At 47.5% G+C, this 22,887-nt stretch overlaps 1 protein-coding gene across 3 annotated transcripts in view; it reads left to right on the plus strand.

Annotated features, from left to right (window-relative positions):
* Nucleotides 1-412: 412 nt before the first annotated feature.
* BCL2L14 (BCL2 like 14) overlaps nucleotides 413-22,887 on the plus strand; it is a 28,890-nt gene continuing 6,415 nt past the window's right edge. Inside the window, exons 1-4 of one of the 3 annotated variants that reach the window (XM_032253661.1) lie at nucleotides 413-628; nucleotides 9,763-10,205; nucleotides 15,559-15,720; nucleotides 19,018-19,088. In XM_032253661.1, coding sequence (XP_032109552.1) covers nucleotides 9,773-10,205; nucleotides 15,559-15,720; nucleotides 19,018-19,088 — 666 coding nt within the window. In that variant the 5' untranslated portion in view covers nucleotides 413-628; nucleotides 9,763-9,772. The other 2 variants (XM_032253662.1, XM_032253663.1) reach the window with 2 other exon arrangements.

Consider the following 22,887-nt stretch of genomic DNA (forward strand, 5'->3'; position numbering starts at 1 on the left):
CTAAAAATACAAAAATTAGCCGGGCGTGGTGGTACGTGCCTGTAATCTCAGAAACTCAGGAGGCTGAGGCTGAGACAGGAGAATCACTTGAACCCAGGAGGCGGAGGTTGCAGTGAGCTAAGATCGTACCACTGTACTCCAGCCTGGGCAACAGGGTGGAAACCCCCTGCCCAAAAAAAAAAACAAAAACAAACAAAAGATCAAATATGTGCATAGTACCTGTACCATGTTAGGTGGTCAGTAAACATTGTTCAACTGACAACTGATATGGAGAATAAAGAAGTGAACACCCACCTAGTTATCCCAAAGGGCAGGAAGAGTGCCAGGTAACAGATGCAGAATTTTAGAGTCAAATTACATGGCCAAAGGTCAGCCCCTCCTTCAATTAAAAGGCCAGGGGCAGGGCTTAATAAGGAAGTGATTCTTCTTTAAGCCTCTTTCCAGCCTTAGTCCTAAACCTGAAGAATCTGCAGCCTGGAGCTCTAAACTACATGGGTCTTTCCAAACGACAAGCCAAGAAGACCTGTTGAAAGCTTCCTCTTGAGTTTCGTGGACAGAGACTCAGGTATAGAAGTATCCTTACTGCCACCTGACTTGAAGCAGGAGAAATCACTGACAGCTTCCAGACAGGTAACACCAGGAGGCACCAGTCTTCATTCTCAGCCTTTGCAGGAGGACACAGCCTGGTCTTTAGCTCTTTGCCAAATGTGGCAGTCTAATTCAGGGAGCTCTTTACTGGGTTTATTACAAAGTTCTTATCATGTAAGTCTCAGGTCACAAAATGACATTGAGAATCTAGTTTATCGGAGTTCCAGGAAAGAGAAAGGAAAGTTATTTAGGTTTCTCTTTCATTTCTCTTTTGCTACAGAGGGTTTGGGATGTTCAGTTAAGAATACATTACTAGTTGAGGCATGTAACGTTACACAGTCCTCTCTGTTTGTGTGTCTGTCGAGATATGCAATGACATGAGAGGCTTTCCGTGGCCAGGGACACCACTGCCCAAGCTGGACACTACAGGGATGGAGGGACTGGAGCCAGCATGGGAATTCCTGCTTTGAGATCAGAGAACTGAGCACCTCATAGGAGCTTGGGTACTCATCCGCAGGAGGTCTAGGCCCCCAGAGACCTCCCTGAGTCTAAGGCACAGGTAAAGGAAAGACCCTTTTCTCTCCCCTCTAGAAAGCTCCCTCCTCCCTGAGTTCCCTGCCCACTTCTTGCCACCATTACAGTCTTGGTCCTTCTGTTTGATGAATATGACCTGAGGCTCTGTCTAGCATTCAGCTTCTACTGTGGGAAATTAAGGCACTTTCTCTCCTTCCTCATTTTACGTTTAGTATTAAAGAACAGTCCAGGCAGAAGTCACGAAGACCCTGAGAGGTCTGAAATGATGGGGAGAGGAGAAGGGCAGAAGGGGAGGGTCCAGACAACAGAACCAAGCTGAGCTTAGGATGTGCTGTGGGAGGCTTTGTGGGGATGAGTGTCAGTACCTACAAGATCCACTCAGGGCTCATCTGTGTGTCCTGAGCACATGAAGTCAGGTCTTCTGCTGGGACGGAGCCGCCACGGGATTCTCCATACCCCTCACTGCTGGACAGGCAGAGGCACAGAGAACCAGCTGTCCAGCACAACTGGGGCGCTGGGTGGTGTCCGCCTCTGTGTGTGGAAACACCAGGTGCTTGCTACGGTTTCCTCTGTGTGCTCATCTGTTAGCTGCCACTGCCGGGAAGTGAAATCTAACCTCAACAAGTGAGAACCCCGCAACACTGCGTCTGGCGATACCTGGAATGTAGGTGCTCCTTGGAGTGTAGCCTTCCCAGCCGGCCTCTTAGCACACCCGGCCAGGTAGCCAGTGTTCCCAGAGGACACGCTGGGGCCAGATGTGGAGGACCCCGGCCACCTCGGGGAGGAAAAGAGGCCAAGCAGCCTTGCTTCTGAGAGTGCAGGTTTGTTATAGACAAGGAGCAGGAAGGTAAACATAGGTGGGTGAGGCAGGGTTGTGTCCTCTGAGGCCCTGAATTAGAATAAGCCTCACAGGTCCCACTTGGGAACGGAAATGTCCCCTCCACGTTCTGAACGAGCACTCAGGGGCCCCACCCAGGGCTTCTATCAACATAAGCATAAAACTTATGGTTTATATTTCCATGAACCCCAAAGTTGGGCTTCTTGGATGAACTAAAATTTCTGTAGGAACAGCTGAGAGCAGAAGGGATCTAACCTGTGATAATACTCAATCGCTGCTGATTGAAAGTAAGACTTAGCTATAAACTGAACAATCAAGTAATTTATAATGAGGATTAGTAGAAAGAAAAACTCCACATTTGTGTGGATGGGTTTTTTTCTTTATGCTTTTTTTTAGTTGTTGTTTGTTTGTTTGTTTTTGAGTGGAGTTTTGCTCTTTTTTGCCCAGGCTAGAGTGCAGTGGCGCGATCTCGGCTCGTTGCAACCTCCGCCTCCCGGGTTCAAGTAATTCTTCTGCCTTAGCCTCCCCAGTAGCTGGGATTACAGGCATGCACCACCACACCCAGCTATTTTTGTATTTTTAGTAGAGACGGGATTTCTCTATGTTGGTCAGGCTGGTCTCGAACTCCCGACCTCAGGTGAAACACCCTCCTCAGCCTCCCAAAGTGCTAGGATACAGGCGTGAGCCACCCCACCCAGCTTTTATTTTGTTTTTTAAGAGAGTGTCTCCTTCTGCCACCCAGGCTGGAGTACACTGGTGCGATCATAGCTCACTGCAGCCTCCAGCTCCCAGGCTCAAGCGATTCTCATATCTCAGCCTCCCAAGTCACTGGAACTGCAGGTACACGCCACCATGCCTGGCTAATTTTTTCATTTTTTTGTAAAGACGGAGCCAAGGCTGGCCTGGAACTCCTGGGCTCCAGTGATCCTGCCTCCTGGACCTCCCAAAGTGCTGGAATTACAAGCATGAGCCACTGGCCCGGCATGTACATTTGTTATATACATTTAAACCCTCTTAACCCTTTTGTCTCTATTTGTTCTCTTTAGCTCTGTGCAATCCAGGCTCTTGTGGCGGCAGCCCCTCATCCCTCCCCTGTAGGGTAGCCCCCCTCTGCGGCTGGCTCCTGAGCACTGTTCTCTCTGCCTCTCTCTCATCCCCTCTCATCCTTAGTTTTGCCTGTTGGCTGGGCCAAGTCGTCTTTTTTGCCTGTAAGACAACAAAAATCTTGTATTTTACGAAATGGAAGGACTAAGTGGTCTATCTTGACCTTGGTGGTTTTCCCTGATTTCTGATGTTGCTGCTGAAACAGCATTAGCAAACTTGTTTCTAAAAGAAGTCCTCTCTCCAGCAAAACACACCCCACACATACGCGCGCGCGCGCACACACACAATTTTAAAGCCCTTGTGTTACATTAAAAGGATCTGGCTTGCTTTCTTTTCTTTCTTTTCTTTCTTTCTTTCTTTCTTTCTTTCTTTCTTTCTTTCTTTCTTCCTTCCTTTCTTTCTTCTCTCTCTCTTTCTCTCTCTCTCTTCCCTCCCTCTCTCTTCTCTCTCTCTCTCTCTCTCTCTCTCCTCTTTCTTTCTTTCCTTCAAGACAGAGTTTCACTTGTTGCCTGGGCTGGAGTGCAGTGGCACCATCTCAGCTTACTATAACCTCCGCCTCCCGGGTTCAAGCAATTCTCCTGCCTCAGCCTCCCAAGTAATTGGGATTACAGGCATGTGCCACCACGCCTGGCTAATTCTGTATTTTTATTAGAGATGGGGTTTCTCCATGTTGATCAGGCTGGTCTCAAACTCCCGACCTCAAGTGCTCCGCCCACCTCAGCCTCCCAAAGTGCTAGGATTATAGGCGTGAGCCACTGTGCCCAGCTGGGTTTGTCTTGTTTTTAACGTAAATGGGAATTTCTTCAGCAGCACAGTGTTACTGGCTTGACGAGGGGGCTCAGGCTCCTACCCGAGGACACAGCTCCTGAAGGACCAGGGTACACATCCAACCTACAGTGTCCTGAGCCGCTCAGTGCAAAAGGAAGCCTTGAATCCTCTCCTGAGAAATTCCATGTCTGGCTCTTGCTAGACTCAGCCTTTTTCCCACCAAGTCTGCTGCACCTAATTCTGACCACAGACCCCACCGGAGCCTCACCCACCGAAGCTTTGTGGCCCACTTTGCCTGCTTGCATGTACCTCAGGTCTCAGTGTGTCTCAGCAACAGCTTCCACTCCTAGGGGTGCCAGAGTTAGCAAGCAAAAATGCAAGACAGCCAGTTACGTTTGAATTTCAGATAAAAAACAAGTATGAGGGGTTTTTTTAGCATATATTTTCTTTGGGACATATACTAATATTTATTATAAATTAGTCTTGTGATATTTGGGACATATACTATTATTTGCTCTTTAGCTGAACTTCAGATGTGACCGAATGTGTCCTATATTCTGAATGTGTCTGGCAGCCCTATAATACATTCAATCAGCCATCAGATATTTGAGCACCTTCCATTAGTGAGCCAGGAGAGCTCAGTCGGCAGAGCCTCAAGCACTACTCTAGGTGCTGGGGAAGGCAGCCAAAGTCCCCTTCATATCTTACAGTATATCTACTTTGTTTTATAAACACATATACTATATATACTTACAGATATGTACTTTTTTTTTTTTTTTAAACGGAGTCTGGCTCTGTTGCCCAGGCTGGAGTGCAGTGGCACCATCTCGGCTCACTGCAACCTCTACCTCCTGGGTTCAAATGATTCTCCTGCCTCAGCCTCCTGAATAGCTATGATTACAGGCACATGCCGCCACAGCCAGTTAATGTTTATATTTTTAGTAGAGACAAAGTTTCACCATGTTAGCCAGACTGGTCTTGAACTCCTGACTTCAAGTGATTGGTCCATCTTGGCCCTCCAAAGTGCTGGCATTACAAGTGTGAGCCACTGCACTCAGCCCAGATATGTGCTTTTTAATGGCAATGTTACCACATTTAATGAGATTATCTTTTCTTAATATTTATTTATTTACTTATTTAGAGACAGAGTTTCACTCTTGTTGCCCAGGCTGGAGTGGAATGGTGCGATCTCAGCTCACTGCAACCTCCACCTCCCAGGTTCAAGAGATTCTCTTGCCTCAGCCCCCAGAGTAGCTGGGATTACAGGCACCCACCACCATGTCCAGCTAATTTTTGTATTTCTAGTAGAGATGGGATTTCACCATGTTGGCCAGGCTGGTCTTGAACTCCTGACCTCAGGTGATCCACCTACCTCGGCCTGCCAAAGTGCTGGGATTACAGGTGTGAGCCACCACACCCGGCCTTAAATTTTTATAATATATATTTAAATTTTAAAAAATAGGGATGGGATCTTACTTGGTTGCATAGACTGGTCTTCAAATCCAGGCCTCAAGTGATCCTCTCACCTTGGCCTCCTAAGGTGGTGGGATTACAGGTGTGAGCCATGGTGCCAGCCAAGATGATCAATACTTCCTTACTATCATCTAAAATACACACCACGTTTAGTTCTCCTCTATCATCTCAAATATATCTACATGTTTATACAGTAAAAAGATTGTCCAAGCCCTGGAATAGGACAGGAATGTGAAGAAACAGCAGAGAAGGAGGAAGGATGGCAGTCATGACCCCCACATGCCATATTCCTCAAGAATTTTCCTACATTCAGTTTTGTGAGCAAGGTTTGTGGGGCTTGGAAGTTGTGTAACTGTGTCTGTGTAGTAGGTCTGGCGGGTTTTGCAACTTGCCCTTTGCTGCACTGGGAGAGCCATTTCTGTCCCCTCCTTCGTCACCTGATATTGTGGCATAGCCCCCTGCATCCCTCTCAGGCCCACCTCCATCAGAATGCACCTAGCCAGGGACCCTTGCTTTCTTGGGGCCTGGCCAAGGAGCAGTTCCTCAAATAAACAGCTTTGCTGTTAGCCAGTATGAGCCTCTTCTAAATAAAGGAGAGGAGGCCAGGCACAGTGGCTTATGCCTGTGATGCCAGCACTTTGGGAGGCCAAGGCGGGTGGATCTCCTGAGGTCAGGAGTTCAGGACCAGCCTGGCCAACATGGTGAGACCCTGTCTCTACTAGAAATATAAAAATTAGCCAGCGTGGTGTCAGGTGCCTGTAATCCCAGCTATTTGGAAGGCTGAAGCAGGAGAATCGCTTGAACCCAGGAGGTGGAGTTTGCAGTGAGTCAAGATTGCGCCATTGCACTCCAGCCTGGGTGACAGAGCAAGACTCGGGCTTTTAAATAAAAAAAAAAAAGGAGAGGAAACAACGATGGAAACAGGCAGCGTCCGGCAGGCCTGCAGGCTAGACATTTCAGCTCCTATACCTCCTTCCAATAGCAGAAGCAGAGGGAAAAATTAGAGAATGTCCTCAGTCTGTCTAACAACGTGGACACCAAGGAACAAAAAGATGGAGTGACTTGCCCAAGGATGTTGCAAGTTAGAGGCTAGGCCAGCCCTGGCCATCCATCCTTCAGACACCCAGGCCCATTTGTCTGTACCGCCTCACACTGCCTCAAACACTGTCTGCAGTTACTGTCCCATTTCTTTTTTTTTTTTTTTTTTTGAGACGGAGTTTCGCTCTTGTTACCCAGGCTGGAGTGCAATGGCGCGATCTCGGCTCACCGCAACCTCCGCCTCCTGGGTTCAGGCAATTCTCCTGCCTCAGCCTCCTAAGTAGCTGGGATTACAGGCACGCACCACCATGCCCAGCTGATGTTTTGTATTTTTAGTAGAGACGGGGTTTCACCATGTTGACCAGGATGGTCTCGATCTCTTGACCTCGTGATCCACCCGCCTCGGCCTCCCAAAGTGCTGGGATTACAGGCTTGAGCCACCGCGCCCGGCCTTACTGTCCCATTTCTTTATAACTTGGTCCTGGTATGACAGGGTGCAGTGGAAAGAAAAAGAGGAACATGCCAGCCAGTCCCCTTAATGTCACTATAGCTTATTTATCTTTTGGCTTGTATGCTGAGAGATGGTCTTACATTAGACCAGGAATGGAAGGGAGCATGATTAAGAGCCGTATTAAGACAGAGCCTGGGCCGGGTGCAATGGCTCACACCTGTAATCCCAGCACTTTGGGAGGCCCAGGTGGGCAGATCACCTGAGGTCAGGAGTTTCAGACCAGCCTGGCCTACATGGTGAAACCCCATCTCTATAAAAATACAAAAATTAGCCAGGCGTGGTAGCACGTGCCTGTAATCCCAGCTACTCGGACGCTGAGGCAAGAGAATCGCTTGAACGTGGGAGGCAGAGGTTGTGGTGAGCTGAGATCGTGCCACTGCACTCCAGCCTGGGCGACAGAGTGAGACTCCATCTCAAAAAAAAAAAAAGAAAAAGACAGCCTGAGGCCAGGCATGGTAGTGGTTCCTGGCTATAATCCTAGCACTTTGGGAGGCCAAGGTGGGTAGATCACTTGAGCCCAGGAGTTTGACGCCAGCCTGGGCAACATAGTGAGACCTCATCTCTAAAAAACAAAACAAAAAAATTACGCAGGTGTGGTGGTGTGCGGCTGTGGTCCCAGCTACTCCGGAGGCTGAGGTGGGAGAATCCCTTGAGCCAGGGAGCTGGATACTATGATGAGCTATGATGTGCACTCCAGCCTGGGCAACAGAGCAAAACTGAGTCTGAAAAAAAAAAAGAGCCTGAGGGCCTAGGACAGTAGTTGAACTAAGAAAAAATAAAAATAAAAAATAGCTACCACTTTTGAGCCAGGTTCTGTGTAGGGATTTCTCTTGTGTATCCTACACCCTCCCAAAATCTGTGCAATTTGCCTCTAGGAAGTTCATATTTGGAGGGATAGAGTAACTTGCCACAGGTCACAAAACTAGTCATTGGCATGGCCACAGTCTGAATTTAGGACTGTTAGACTAAAAATCCCAAGCTCATTTTTGATACACGCATTGCCTGTGACATTTAGCACGGTAGATCTGGGCTTTCTCGCATCTGAGACAAAAAGGAAAATGTAGTCCTTAACAGATAGCAGAAGAAAATAGATTATTAGCAAAAAGAACTGCTTTCCTAGCAGGAAACCGGAAAAAGGAGTTATTTCATGTAAGCTTAAGCAAAGGAAATTGAACAAAATCCGTTCTTTATCTACCCTGCTGTTCGTATAGAAATAAAGACAAAATGCATCCTGTTGTTTGAAAACTCGCCTGTGATCACATTGCTCTCTACTCAGAACTTTAAACAGCTCTCCATTGTCTCCATCAGCATGTTTCAAATTCATAAAAAGTAAAATAAAATAACAGGATTCTTTTTTCAGAAGAAATCTTACATGGCACACCAAATACAGTAGGAAAAAGGAAAGAGAGACAGAGAGAGAGAAGCCTGGACAAGGTAAAGCAGAGGGTAGAGGGAGAAGGAACAGAGGGAGGTAAGGGTCAGGGCCCAGGCATTTGTCTTCCCTAAGCTGGCCTCCCTCTTCTGCCACCTCCCCAACAAGACCTTTAACTCCACAGTCCACAGCTCCTTTTGAAATGTGCTGATCAAAGTGAGAAAATGCAAAGCTTCAGCCTGATAATCAAAGACCACCGTCATCTGGACCCAAGTGCTAGTTCACCTATTTTCCGCACACTCTTTTCGAGCCCTGGCTGTTTGCAAACTGCATAGTTATGCTGTCCCAGTTCTGTCACCACTCTTCAAACACATTCTGAACTCACCTATAATCTCCCCTCTGCCCACCCTGTTCTTAGCCCCAGTATCACCTGTCTATCCTTCTAGCTTTCCAAAAGCCTTCACTTGCCTCTCTCTTTGAAGCTTACCTATCCCTGCTTTCTGATATGGCTATCTGCATCTCTGTAGGACCTCTTAGTGCATTCTTTTTGTGTGGAGTTAGCTATGGCTGTGTCTCTCTTCCCACCTCAGTAAGACTGTGGCTTTTCCCTCTTTACCCTCCAGTGCAAACACAGTAGATGTTCAATAAATGTTTGCCAGGCTGGGCACGGTGGCTCACACCCATAATCCTAACACTTTGGGAGGACAAGGCGGGCAGATCACCTGAGGTCAGGAGTTCGAGACCAGCCTGACCAATATGGTAAAACCCTGTCTCTACTAAAAATGCAAAATTAGCCGGGCATGGTGGCGCATGCCTGTAATTGTAACCAGGTTTTTTCTTGGGTGCTGGTGAGGCACAGCTCTCCTGAGAGAATGCTGTGGGTCCTTGGTCTCCAGCCTCTTAAAGAATAAGCAATGGGACCACTGCAGGTGCTCCGTACGCTCATAAAAGTAAATATTGGACCGAAGAAGTGTTGCAGGAAGGTGATTTTATTTAGGTAGAGAAAAGAGAAGAAGAGAAAGACTTCCACGAAGAGTATGGAAGGGGATTCCAGAGGGGATCCAGGTGTGTGGACACGGACTTTTATCCTGGGAGGGACTCCCACCTTCTCTAAGACCCTGGGCCAATGAAAGGAGTTCCTTAGAACTTCTGCTGGAGTGACTGACTTTTAGTTTTTTCCCATGCCTAAGAATTTCAAACATAAACTGTTAAATCTCTCAGAGGGAGAGAGATGGGAGGCGGGCATGGCATTGGGAAATTCTTGCCCTTAAAATTACACCCCCTCATGGACCCTGAAAGATAACACATTCCCTCATAATCCCAGCTACTCTGGAGGCTTAGGCAGGAGAATTGATTGAACCCGGGAGGTAAAGGTTGCAGTGAGCCAGGATCATGCCATTGCACTCTAGCCTGGGTAACAAAAGCGAAACTCCATCTAAAAAAAAAAAAGTTTATTGAGTTTTTACTCCTGTCTCTCCTAACTTGTAAAGAGTAAATGGCCCTGCACAAATGGGCATACTGTGGACTTTGTTGTTACAGGCCCAACATGTGTAGCACCAGTGCGTGTGACCTGGAAGAAATCCCCCTAGAAGATGATGACCTAAACACCATAGAATTCAAAATCCTCGCCTACTATGCCGGACACCATGTCTTCAAGAGCACCCCTGCTCCCTCCTCACCAAAGCTGCTGCGAACAAGAAGTTTGTCCCTGAGGACCCTGGGGAGTTGGTCAGCAAATGAGTCAGGGACACAGGTGTCATGGCCTTGCAGAAATTCCCAATCCAGTGAGAAGCCCATAAACCTTGCCAAGAAGAAGTCTTCTTGGAAAGCACTCTTTGGAGTAGTGGAGAAGGAAGATTTGCAGATCCCACCTGCCAAAGTCTCTGCTCAAGGTCTAACGACATTGGAAAACCAGGTTTCGCACAGCCAGCAAAGGTCCAGGTCTGCTTATCATGAGAGGCTGCGCTTGGAGCATGAAGGTAGGCATCTGGGATTTCTTTCTCTCCTACATCCTAGTTTTTCCCTTCTTTGTGTGCAGAGTGTTACATCTCATCTCATAAAGTGGCTTTAGAGAAGGCATGCGTTGTGTCTCAGTGTTCCAGCTTATTAATATTCAATCATAATTGCCCTGCTTTTCTGAAGACTGAAAGGGGGATGATGGAAAGGAAGCGTGCTAGGACTGGTTTTCTTTCTCCACCATCTGTAAATAAGTTTGTTGCCCAAATTCCTAGTCCTCTGTGCCACACACCAACATAAAAGAAGGAGCCCTAACCAGGGGCTTGGGCTGCCGCTCTTCCTAAGTCAACTCATTAGCTTAGGGCCTCTGTGTTTCCATCTGTAGACTGGGTATCCCACCCTCTCTACCTTGTGTGGTTGACGGGACCAGAGAGCAAGAGTAAAAGGACTCTTCAAAGGACAGACCATCCTGCAAAAACAACTGAGGAGTATTTTGACAAAATTTTCCCTCAGTGGGACAAAATTAGTTGTATTGAATAAAACATTTTCACCAGGCGCTGAGGCTCACACCTGTAATCCTAGCACTGTGGGAGGATAAAGTGGGTGGGTTGCTTGAGCTCAGAAGTTCAAGACCAGCCTTAGCAACATGGCAAAACCCTGTCTCTCCCAAAAATACAAAAAATTAGCCAGACACGGTAGTGCACGCCTGTGTTCCCAGCTACTCAGAAGGCTGAGGTGGGAGGATGGCTTGAGCCTGGGAGGTAGAGGTTACAGTGAGCCAAGATGGTGCCACTGCACTCCAGCCTGGGTGACAGAGTGAGCGCCTCTCATATCTATAACCTCAGCACTGTAGGAAACCAAGGCAGGAGGATCGCTTGATGCCAAGAGTTTGAAATCAGCCTGGCATCATAGCGAGACCCTGTCTCCACACAAAAAAAATTAAAATAAAAAAATTAGCCAGAAATGGTTGTGCATACCTGTTGTCCCAGCTACTGCGGAGGCTGAGGTGGAGGGATCACTTGAGCTCAGGAGGTCAAGGCTGCAGTGAGCCGAGATCACATCACTGCACCCCAGCTCTGGGCAACATATGAGACTCTGTCTCTGAAAAAAAGAAAAAAAAGAAGACAGTTGCCCTTCATGCACACACCTTGGCATAAGCATCTTCTTCCCTTCAACAAAGCCCAGTACCTGAAGCCCAGATTTTAAAAGAAAGGCCCCCTCCTGCTGGGTTTGCGTGGCCTGGGTAACTTGTCAATAATTAGTCAAGAGGTGGCAGTAATGACTCAGTTTTTAAACGTGACAGTCCCGGCTTGCTTGGAGAATTAGCCCACTCATAGACAGCTTTAGATCATTCACTATGATCAAGGGAGCTCCCATTTCCCATTAGAGTTTCAGATGTTTAGAACAGCGGGAGCATGGTCAGGATCATCTGGGGGAGCCTTGTGGCACAGACAGGATGAGGAAATCGGAGTCCCACAAAAAGGGCTCACCAAGGAAACAGCCAGGAAGTAGCAGAGCCTGGACTCACCCAAAGTCCAGGCCGCTCCCTGGACTTGTTTAACTTTTATAGCAAGGCATCTGCTCTCTGAACTCTAAGCTAGAGGGAGCAGCCCCCTGTGGTCCTTCCCTCCACACCCACCCCCCCACCCCTCAGCCACCCCCGCCCAGCCATGGCTTCTTCTGCTGGGGGTGGCATCTGGGCTCTGGGGCAAAGAATAATTTAGAGGTACCCAAACAGGCTTTTCTACTTGGCCTGTACTGCGGACTTTGCCAGCAGACAGAAAGTAAGTCTTTAAGACTTTAGTCTTCTGATGTTTCCTGAGATAAACTGCATTCTGTATTTTAATATTTACTGGAGTGCCATTTGACATTTTTTTATTTTCTAAAATTTCAAGAGAAGCTTTTCTTTTTCAGTAGGGAAAGAAAACTTTTATGTGAGATTAAGAATTAAAGATTAAATTCAAAAATACTTAGATGATGTGTTCATGTGCTGAATAGCTGAATAGTACCTATGGCTGAATATATATATCTAAAATATTCTTCAAAAAAATTTAAAATGATTACCTCCTAAGAAGTCTTTAGCATATATGTACAGCTTATCTTTCCTTCTCACCTCTCTCCTCACTTTTGCATTTAGTCAGTTAATTATGTGGTTTTTACTTGCATCACTTGTGTTGGTTTTACACTGGGCATGATCCAGGGGAGCCTCACTTTCTTTTTCTGTTTTGCCACATACAAATCAGGGCTGACAAATTTGGTTTCACCTAGGTTCTTTTAACTGAAGGTCACAATGTAGCCTCATGCAGCCATTGCCAGGCCTCAGATGCCAGGCCTCAGATACCAGGCTTACGTGGGAACTGTGAGATTATCTCCCAAGACCAAAGTCTGTTAGGAAGAGGCCTCAGGATGTAGAAATGGACATTAACAATAGGTTTAAAGACTACCAACCCAGGCTTTTTACTTGTGAATCTTTTGTTTCTCCACAGCTACGGTTTGCTCACATGAAATGTTATAGTTAAGGTTAGGTTCAGCCTTAGGTTCAGTGGAACACCCAAACACCTATGGCTTAAATAATACAGGTATTGATTGACTTACGACCTATGCAACTTACAACCATTCGACTTTATGACCACAATCGCCAGCCACGACTGCTCCGCGTCTGGCAGCGCAAACGTTGCCCAGCTGGGCGTACGACAGTGCAGACCAGCTTCCGGCAGCACTACCATCTCCACGTGCACCATTTCAACTGTACATATAGCCTACTCAACTTACGACCAAATCGTGTTACGACCGGTCCGCGGTCCCGACTGTGGTCGTAAGTTGAGCACTAGCTGTAGACATGTTTGCTTTTCTCTCCCTTAAAAGAGGACAAAAGTTTGGCAGTTCAGGCCTGATATGACAGCTCCACAAAGTCATCAAGAATTCCTGGGAATGGTCAGGCGAGGTAGCTCATGCCTGTAATCCCAGCACTTTGGTAATCCGAGGTGGGCAGGCTGCTTGAGCCAAGGAGTTTAAGACCAGCCTGGGCCATGTGACAAAACCCCGTCTCTATAAAAAACACAAAAATTAGCCAGGTGTGATGGTACGTGCCTGTAGTCTCAGCTACTGGAGAGGCTAAAGGAGGAGAATCGCTCGAGTCTGGGAGGTAGAGGTTGCAGTGAGCTGAGATTGCACCATTGCACGCCAGCCTGAGTGACAGGGGTGAACCAAAAGGACTCCTGGGAATTCTGCCATCCCTCAGCTAGTGGTTTCCACCTCAAAGTCACCTTATATTCTAAAGGTGGCTGCTGGGGCTTCACCTGTCATGTCTACATCTCAGGCAGGAATAAAAAGGAAGCAAAGGAAGGGCAAATGGTGCCTTCTTTCTAGATAATTCAGCTCCCTTTTATTATTTTTTCATCTTTTTTAAAGATGGGGTCTGTGTTACCCAGACATGCTCATGCCACATGCTCATCACCCTGGATGAGCTGCACAAGGCTGGAAAGGCAGCAGAGGCCTGCTTTCCTTTCTCATCTCCGGAGGACGTGGCCACGGAAGGTTTCCTTGGCTTTGGGAGCCAGCCTCTTGCCATCTCTTTCTTTGCTAGGGCTGTACATGGCCGGAGTTCCAGAGGAGTCTGGTTGGGCTGCAATAAGAGGATTACAAAGTGGAAAGTCTGTTTCACTTGGTTATTAAAATGAGGAGGAAAGACATTGACCCTTTTCTTCTTGATCTTTCTTCTTTCTGTAATGCGCTCCTTATCGGTTTTTAAACCCTGTGGACTAAGCATGAAAAAGATGGCTTCATAAGTTAGATGTCCACCAAAGGATGGCAACATGGACAGAGCATTATCTTCTGTGGCCTTTCCGTGTATGGCTGGAGGGCTGAAGGGAGGACACTAAAGCCCTCAGCTGCAGAGGAATCCAGGGAGAGGGAGCAGGAGCCACCTTGGCAGCACTGTATGATGTCAAAACCTGTTTCTCCTCCCAGGCCCCACTTGCCTCTCTTACCTACTGTTCTGTACAAAGCCCAGGAGTGCCCTAGGAGTTTGAGCACTCCAAACCTCTGTTCAAAATGCCGCTCTGTTACTGTTTTCAAGTCCCGTGAAGTACCTAGTGTTATTCTTCAAATGTTACATGGTAAAACCGAGCTGCTACATACAGCATCCAAGACAGCTTGCACAAGTTTTTAAAAGTTTAGAATTTAGGTTGGGTGTGGTGGTGGCTCATGCTTATAATCCTAGCACTTTCGGAGGCTGAAGTGGGAGGATTGCTTGAGCTTAGGAGTTCAAGACCAACCTGGGTAACACAGGGAGATCCCATCTCTAGAAAAAGAATTTTAATAAATTAGCTAGGCATGGTGATGCACATCTGTCATCCCAACTACTCAGGAGGCTGAGGTGGGAGAATCACTTGAGCCTGAGAGGCCCAAGCTGCCGTGAGCTGTGATCACACCACTGCACTCCAGCCTGGGTGACAGAGTAAGACTCTGTCTGGGAAAAAAAAAAAAATTAAATAAACAAACAAAAGGTTAAAACTTAGTGATAAATCAACAATGAAAATTACCACCCAGTGACTCAGACATGCCACCTGCCCACCCCTCTGTCCCTTGTCCCCGCTTAGGGGCAAAAGTGACTGGTCTTTTACAGGCTACGGCATTCAGGGGACCAAGGCCATTTTACCTTCCTATCTCGAAGTGCTTTATTCTACAATTCTGTATGCAAATACATGAACGTAACTCTTTTCTCGGGTTGTAAATTCTTGAAGGCCCTGAGTTGTGCTGAACTCATCCTTGTTTACCTATAAGCATTTAACTGAATGCTTTCCAGTAGACATGGAGAGGAGAGAGGACACGGGACTGTACCAGCGAGGGGTGTTAGGTGTTCACTTGATAATGGACTTGATGATGAATCTCAATGGCCTGAGAACAGGGATATTTCTTTCCTCAGTGACCAACCCCCAAATGCTTGTCAAACTATTGAATGTCCTCCTATGCACGTAGGGGCTGGCTCTTAGAGGTATAAAGCATGTCAAGAAAAAGGAATAAAAATAAAAGCATAATGAGCATTCTCTCAAGTAAAGAGCTAAGCACTCCTTTTTGTGTTTCCTTCCTTGCAAAGGGGAAAGGAAACCCTAATTTTGCAAGACTTCAAAAAGAGTGTGCAGAAGGCCAATTGTTTCAAGGTGACAATCATTCCTGTGTGCGCTCCTCCCACATCCCCCGCCTCTGCCAGGCAACTTTCAGCCCTTTCTGAAGAACGACCCTCCCCCACCACACATATTCCCAGGCACTTTTCTTCTGTTCGGGCTGGTCTTTTCATTCCGGGCGACTTTGCATACCAATGAGCCAGACGAAGTTCTGGGAAGGGCCTCTCAGCACCATTTTGTCTTATTTCAGCTGTGGACCCCAAAGTCATTTCCATTGCCAACCGAGTAGCTGAAATTGTTTATTCGTGGCCACCTCCGGAAGTGACCCAGGCAAGAGGCTTCAAGTCCAAAGACACTTTTGTGCTTGACGGTCTCATCTTACAGTTGCAAAGCGCTTCAAGTCCTAAGAAAGGTAAGCTTTCCTTCCCTGGGTGGAGTGTTTGCCAGGCAGGGGCGCAGGAGCATTCGTGTATTAATCCATCCTGGTGCTCTGCATCTTGACAGTCTCCGCTGCCTGGACTGAGGGTTTGATAGCCATATGCTGTGGGCACTGAGCTCCCCCGTGAGACATCAGCCCAAGGCAAGGGGGCTGCCCCAGTAGGTTGAACCAACATGCCCAGCTCTCTGCTAAGTCAGAAGGAAAGTCTCTTACAGAGGGAGAGGAGGAATCACAAAGCCTGCACTCAGCCTTGTCCATAGCCGTAAATGCAGTGTTACATCTGATCATGTTACCAGCGCACCAGGTACAGTTGGAGCGTCCAGCCAGGGATTTTTATTATAACACTGCTTTAGGGCTTTTTGAAAAAGCAGGGGGTTGCCAGTCACCACCTATGGTGCAAGACATGGAGCAGAACTGAGAAGTAGTGACAAGGCTGGGTCAGTTGTCACCCAAACCATAGCAATAGCTGAGACTGCAGATCCCATCAGGCTGGTGGTCACTTGGGGCACTGCAGGGAGAGTCGAGGGGAGCAAGGTCAAGTGCCGCCGGAAGAGAAGCTCGGCCCGGCATTCCCCACCACAGTCCTTGCTCCTGGCTCTCTCCACAAACTCCACTGGAGGTTGTGATGATGCAGCACCATTGTCTGGGGTAAATACCCGAGGTTCGTTGTCTCACGCCAAGGGACTCGAGGACACAGAAACACAAGAAGTGGGTTTAGGAGTGGAGGTTTAATAGGCAAAACAAAAAGAGAGAACAGCTCTCTCTCTCCTGCAACAGAGAGGAGAGCCCGAATGGGACTTCTGGCCTGCGACACAGTGCACTGGATTTTATAGACAGGCTTGAGGAGGTGGTGTCTGGTTTACATAGGGCCCAAAGATCAGCTGGACCGGGTGTGATGTTTACACAGCATGGGGAAGCTGGCCACCCACCCTCATCTTATTATACAAGTGGGCTTTCCACTTGGCCGGCACCATGTTGTCCGCTCCCTGTCGCACACATGGTTGGAAAGGAAGAGGGAAGATGGAGCCGCCATGTTGGACATGCCTAGTCCCAGGTGGCCTTTTCCTATTGGCACAGCTGCCAACATTCACCGTGCAAGCTTCTAACTTGCTTGTCTATGTCTGCAGCTTAATTTTACAGGCTACTCTTTGTTAGAAAATGATTTGTGGGCTGCTTTTCATTAAAAGAAAAAACTTACAGAGAACTTCCTTACCCTCACTATCTGCCTAATTTTTTTTAACCCCTTTATCAGTGAGGCCAAGGTGGCTCCTGAGTTAGCAGCACCCTAAAGAACAAGGCGAAGCCTCTCCCTCCAAAGGTATTGGTGTCTCCCGACCCCTGATGCAGAGTGGTGGTCACACCAAAGGGGTCCCACAGCTGCCACGGGCCGGGGTGGGAAGCTGCAGGAGAGGGGGAGGCCCCTGAGTCTGCTAAAAAGACAGTGTCAACACTTTTGTTTTTTTTTTTTTTTTTGAGATGGAGTCCCACTCTGTCGCCCAGGCTGGAGTGCAGTGGCTCAATCTCAGCTCACTGCAACCTCCACCTCGCGAGTTCAAGCGATTCTCCTGCCTCAGCCTCTTGAGTAGCTGAGATTATAGGTACATGCACCACCACGCCCGGCTGATTTTTGTATATTTAGTAGAGACGGGGTTTCACCATGTTGGTCAGGCTGGTCTCTAACTCCTGACCTCGTGATCCACCCACCTCGGCCTCCCAAAGTGCTGGGATTATAGGTGTGAGCCACTGTGTCTGACCCAGTGTTGACATTTTATTGCTATCCCACGTGGGCCTGGGAGATGGAATGCCACCCCTAAACCAAGCTAAAGCTAAGGTGACCTCATCTTCTGTGCACAAGAGAAATATAGGCAGCTGTCCCAGCAACTTTCCCTAAGAGAATGTAAACCCAAAATATGTAAGACAGGTCTCAGTCAATTTAGAACTTCCATTTTGTCTGGGCTCTGTGGCTTGCACCTGTAATCCCAGCACTTTGGGAGGCTGAGACAGGTGAATCACCTGAGGTCAGGAGTTTGAGACCAGCCTGGCCAATGTGGTGAAACCCAGTCTCTACTGTAATCCCAGTTACTCAGGAGGCTGAGGCAGGAGAATCGCTTGAGCTCAGGAGGCAGAGTTTCCAGTGAGCAGTGATCACGACATTGCACTCCAGCCTGGGTGACAAGAGTGAAACTCCATCGCACACACACACAAAAAGAATGTTTATTTTGCTGAGGCCGGGCACAGCGGCTCACGCCTGTCATCCAAGCACTTCAGGAGGCCAAAGCAGGTGGATCGCTTGAGGCCACAAGTTTAAGACCAGCCTGGCCAATGTAGCAAAACACCATCTCTACTAAAAATGCAAAAGATTGCCCGGGCGTGGTGGTGCATACCTGTAGTCCCAGCTACTCGGGAGGCTGAGGCAGGAGAATCACTTGAACCCAGGAGGTGGAGGTTTCAGTGAGCCGAGATCACACCACTGTACTCCAGCCTGGATGACAGAGTGAGACTCACATACTCCACCTCCCCTGTTCCTCCACCACATACCACACCCCACACACCACACACCAACTGTGGCCATCTTCCTATCCATCTGTCCTTTTAGTCTTGGGCGTGGGGGAATTTATTAATTTTGCTTATTTATATCTCACCTTATTACCAAGACCCAGCATACAAAGAATAAATTTTAGTCAGATAAAATCCATCAATTTGAAAGCGATTTTTGTAAAAGGAAAACAAAAACGGAAAATAAGACGGATTTAGGAATTAGGTTAATTTCCAAAATGTAGGCCTGCAAGACTATTCTCCCTCTTAAATGTGGACCACAAATTTGGCTCTGTACTTTCTTGCAACTAACACAAAGGGGGAAATATGATCAAATCTGAGATTTATGGTGTCCATAAGATAAAAACACCATCTGCTGAGGAAAAATCCAAAAACCAGAAGAATATTCCTCCTAAATATCTTCATAGACAGAATTCTGTGCCGTGGAACCGATGTCTTCAATAACAAGCTAAAGGCAACGACAGGGATGAGTTTCGCAGTGAGTTGGGGGACTGAGCAAAGGAAAAGGGGAAAGAAGGAAAGGAAGGGGCTGCAGGAGAAATGCCTAGCATGGCTTGTGTCCGGGCAGAAGAGGTGAGGTAAGATTTACTTGCTAAGAATTAGCATGCTTCTTCCTCCAGCCCTTACCAAGACACAAGCATTCATTGTCCCTGGAAACATGTAAGATTATTTTTTGCTTCTCTTAAAAGAAATAACTGGAATTTTTCCCGACAGCTGAAGAAGAACAAATAATAGCCAGAATTGTTGAGCTACTGAAATATTCCGGAGATGAGTTGGAAATAAAGGTATGGAGCACCTTGAACTGATGTGATTTACGTCTGTGCCCATGCACTAGTACACGAGAATGGAATTATTCTCCACGTTTCAACCTTACTCCCTTTCTAAGCTCTGGTTTCTACTTAGTCCTAAATTTTATTTCCCTTGGAGTCAAAATTCTTCATGCTGGTAGAATCTCAAAAATGAATCACTTTGGAAAACATAAGTAAACCTTCTGGAGCCTCCTTGGAATTTTTGGAAACTAAAAAAGGAGCTTGTTATTGCAAGAAAAGACACCAGTAAATTAAAATTTGCTGGATGGAATTATTAATTTCATTCCCCATGTAACTGATCCTCACTGAAGTTTAGACTCACATTTGCTTTGCTGCCTGGATATCTGTGTCCCACAGTTGCTCCAAAACTGGAATGCTTTCCGGAATCTTTTCTACCTGTAGTTGCTGGACTGTTGTCTGCTTAAGGGCTCTCTTAGCAATTCAGCCAGGGAGGCATGCTAGCATTACTAGAATATATGGATTTCCTGCCAGTTGGGAGGGAGACCCATCCTTCCAATCAGGAACGGGTGAGAGTTGCCTTCAGGTAGAGTTGGTGAGCAAGGCTGGCTGTGATGACTCACACCTGTAATCCCAGAACTTTGGGAGGCCAAGGTGGGCCGATTACCTGAGGTTGGGAGTTCGAAATCAGCCTAACCAACATGGAGAAACCCCGTCTCTACTAAAAATACAAAATGAGCCGGGCATGGTGGTAAACGCCTAAAATCCCAGCTACTCGGGAGACTGAGGCAGGACAATGCTTGAACCCGGGAGGCAGAGGTTGCGGTGAGCCGAGATGGTGCCATTGTACTCCAGTCTGGACAACAAAAGTGAAATTCTGTCTCAAAAAAAAAAAAAAGAGTTGGTGAGCAAACCTTCAATGGAGTCAGAAGGGCTTCTATGTGCCTCCAGGGTCCATAACCCACAGACAACTGAGTAGTCTCTAGGATCTGTCAATCAGGGTCTGGCTTGCAGACATGGGTTCTTGTCTTGCCAGAATCTGTGGGGAGGGAGTCAGACCCTGGGGCTGGGGATGGGAGTTTCTGTAGGAAGACAAAACAGCTCCAGTCTCTATAGCTTTGTCAGAAGTGTGGCCAGAGGCTGGTGACTCAGTGGGTGAAGCACCTGGGTCAGAGATGAGACAGAACGAGAAACAGTGAGAAAACCTGGGATATTAGGTTAAAGAAAAGAGAAGAGGGTGTGTGAGCTTTGGGGCCACAAGTAGAGTGTGGGGAGGTGTGCAGAGGAAGCAACAGGTAGAACAGGATGCATGATTTAAGGGCACCCCCTGCATTTCTCCAGAGCTAGTATCATGGATACAGAAATTATGGGGTAATTGATTTCTCCTTATTGTAAGAATGAACCTCCTGGCACTCCAGACCATCAGAGTCAATAACCACCTTGTGAGGGAATGATCTTCCTGTCACAGGAAGAACTGCAAGTAGGTGCCAATAACCAGTTAGTAGTTTAGCACAGAACTCCAAGGGGTCCTTTAGACATCCTCAAGGGCTCTTTACAACTCAGAGTTTCTGTGGCTTTCATGACAACGTCCTTCCCAGCTTCCCTAAGAAGTGACCTGTGGTCAGCGGTCAGGGAGGTGGGAAAGGGGGAGTGGGGGTGCTGGAAGTGGGAGGAAGCCACCTCTCAGGTTATGAAGAGCGATGGTTTCATTTTCACCCCACAAATTACCACTTTCAACAACCTCAATTTGCCTGGTGCTCTCTTGAGTTTGCATATTTTACATTGTTTATGGCAAAGCCTTGGTTGTTATTTCCTTTACATGCTTCCCCAGTAGGGAGATCTGCTATGTTCATATGGTAGGTGTGACCTCGTGCTGGGTGGGTGCCAGGCTCCTACTGCAGAGTGCTGTGTGTGTGACCACAGGGCATCCGCAAAGCCGCTGGTCCCCAGAGCACATGCAGCCTGAAGGCCCTCCTACACCTCCCAGAAAGACCAAAGAGCCAGGTGTAGCCAAATGGGACAGGCAGGGGAAGGGAGAGGAGGTGCCTGTGGAAGGCCTGTCTTTCTGGCATTTGATTCTTTTACTGTTCTGGCACAATCCCAAGTTGGTTGCCTGCTAGGGTTTTGAGGCTGGCCTCCTCCACTGGGAAACTGATGAAGCAGAGTCCGTTCCCTGTTATGAAGGAGGCTGGCCACGCCTGCTGCAGATTCACAACCCAGACGAGGCCTGGGTGGTGGGGGAGGGCTTGGTTCAGGGAAAGGACAGGTCCGCCAAAGTCTTCCAATCACATGACTCATCCCCCAGATATCCCTTTTAGAAACAATATTTGTTGAAAACTTGCTTGGCTGATCCTTCCTCAAGGACAGAACTAGTGGATTTTCAAATAAATATTTTGGCCCTGCTTACTAAAAAATTTCCATTTTCACATGACAACCAGAATATTAACAGACATTACAGGAATGCTTTAAATGAAGATGATACATAGCTTTTTGATATGAGCCCTGATTTTTCAAAAGCAGCAGAGGCAACATTGATTCTGTTTTAAAGGCACGGTAGCTGAAAGGAGGTAAAGCAGAGAGACACCAGGTTCAAGGGGTGGAGGGTAAAATCAATAGGGTAGAATAATGGGAAAGAAATCAATGAATTAGAGTTGTTTTCTTGAAGCAAATATATGCATTCCAGGGAGTCTTCCCTGACCTCCATGCTCCCATAGCATCCTGGAAAATGACTCCCACTTCCAGAGCACCTCTTCTATGTCCAGCCCAATAAAGTGTTCAACTACCCTATAGTACAGGGCCAAGCACAGTGGCTCACACTTGTAATCCCAGCTCCTGGGGAGGCTGAGGTGGGAGGATTGCTTGAGGTCAGGAGTTTGAGACCAGCCTGGGCAACCTAGTAAGACCTTGTCCCTAAAAAAAAATAATAATAAAAGTTTTTTAGGAAAATGAAAGGCTGGGCACAGTGGCTGATGCCTGTAATCCCAGCACTTTGGGAGGCCAAGGTGGGAGGATCACAAGGTCAGGAGATCGAGACCATCCTGGCCAACATGGTGAAACCCCATTTCTACTAAAATATAAAAAATTAGCCAGATGTGGTGACACACACCTGTAATCCCAGCTAATTGGGAGGCTGAGGCAGGGGAATCACTTGAACCCAGGAGATGGAAGTTGCAGTGAGCCGAGATTGTGCCACCGCACTCCAGTCTGGCAACAGAGCAAGAGTCTGTCTCAAAAAAAAAAAAAAAGAGAAAAGAAAAGAAAATGAAGGCTGGGGATAGGTGCAGTGGCTCACGCCTGTAATCCCAACACTTTAGGAGGCCAAAGCGGGTAGATCACCTGAGATTAGGAGCTCAAGACCAGCCTGGCCAATATGGTGAAACCCCATCTCTCCTAAAAATATAAAAATTAGCCAGGTGTGGTGGTGTGCACCTGTAGTCCCAGCTACTCAGGAGGCTGAGACAGGAGAATCACTTGAGCCTGGGAGGTGGAGGTTGCAGTGAGCTGAGCTTGGACCTCTGCACTCCAGCCTGGGTGACAGAGTGAGGCTCCATCAAAGAAAGAAAAAGAAAAAGAAAAGAAGAAAAGAAAGAAAGAAGGAAGGGAGAAAGAGAGAGGGAGGGAGGGAAGGAAGGAGGAAAGGAGAGGAGAGGGGAGGGGAGAGGAGGGGAGGGGAGGGGAGGGAAATGGAGGGGAGTGGAGGGGAGAGGAGAGGAGAGGAGAGGAAAAAGGAAAGGAAAGGAAGGGAAAGGGAAAGGGGAAGGGGAAGGGAAGTGAGGGAGGAAGGGGGGAAATGAAATGAAGACTGTGTGCAGGGGCC

Source organism: Sapajus apella, unplaced genomic scaffold (assembly GCF_009761245.1).
Source record: "Sapajus apella isolate SASKATOON/1434 unplaced genomic scaffold, GSC_monkey_1.0 scaffold84, whole genome shotgun sequence".
NCBI lineage: Eukaryota > Metazoa > Chordata > Mammalia > Primates > Cebidae > Sapajus > Sapajus apella.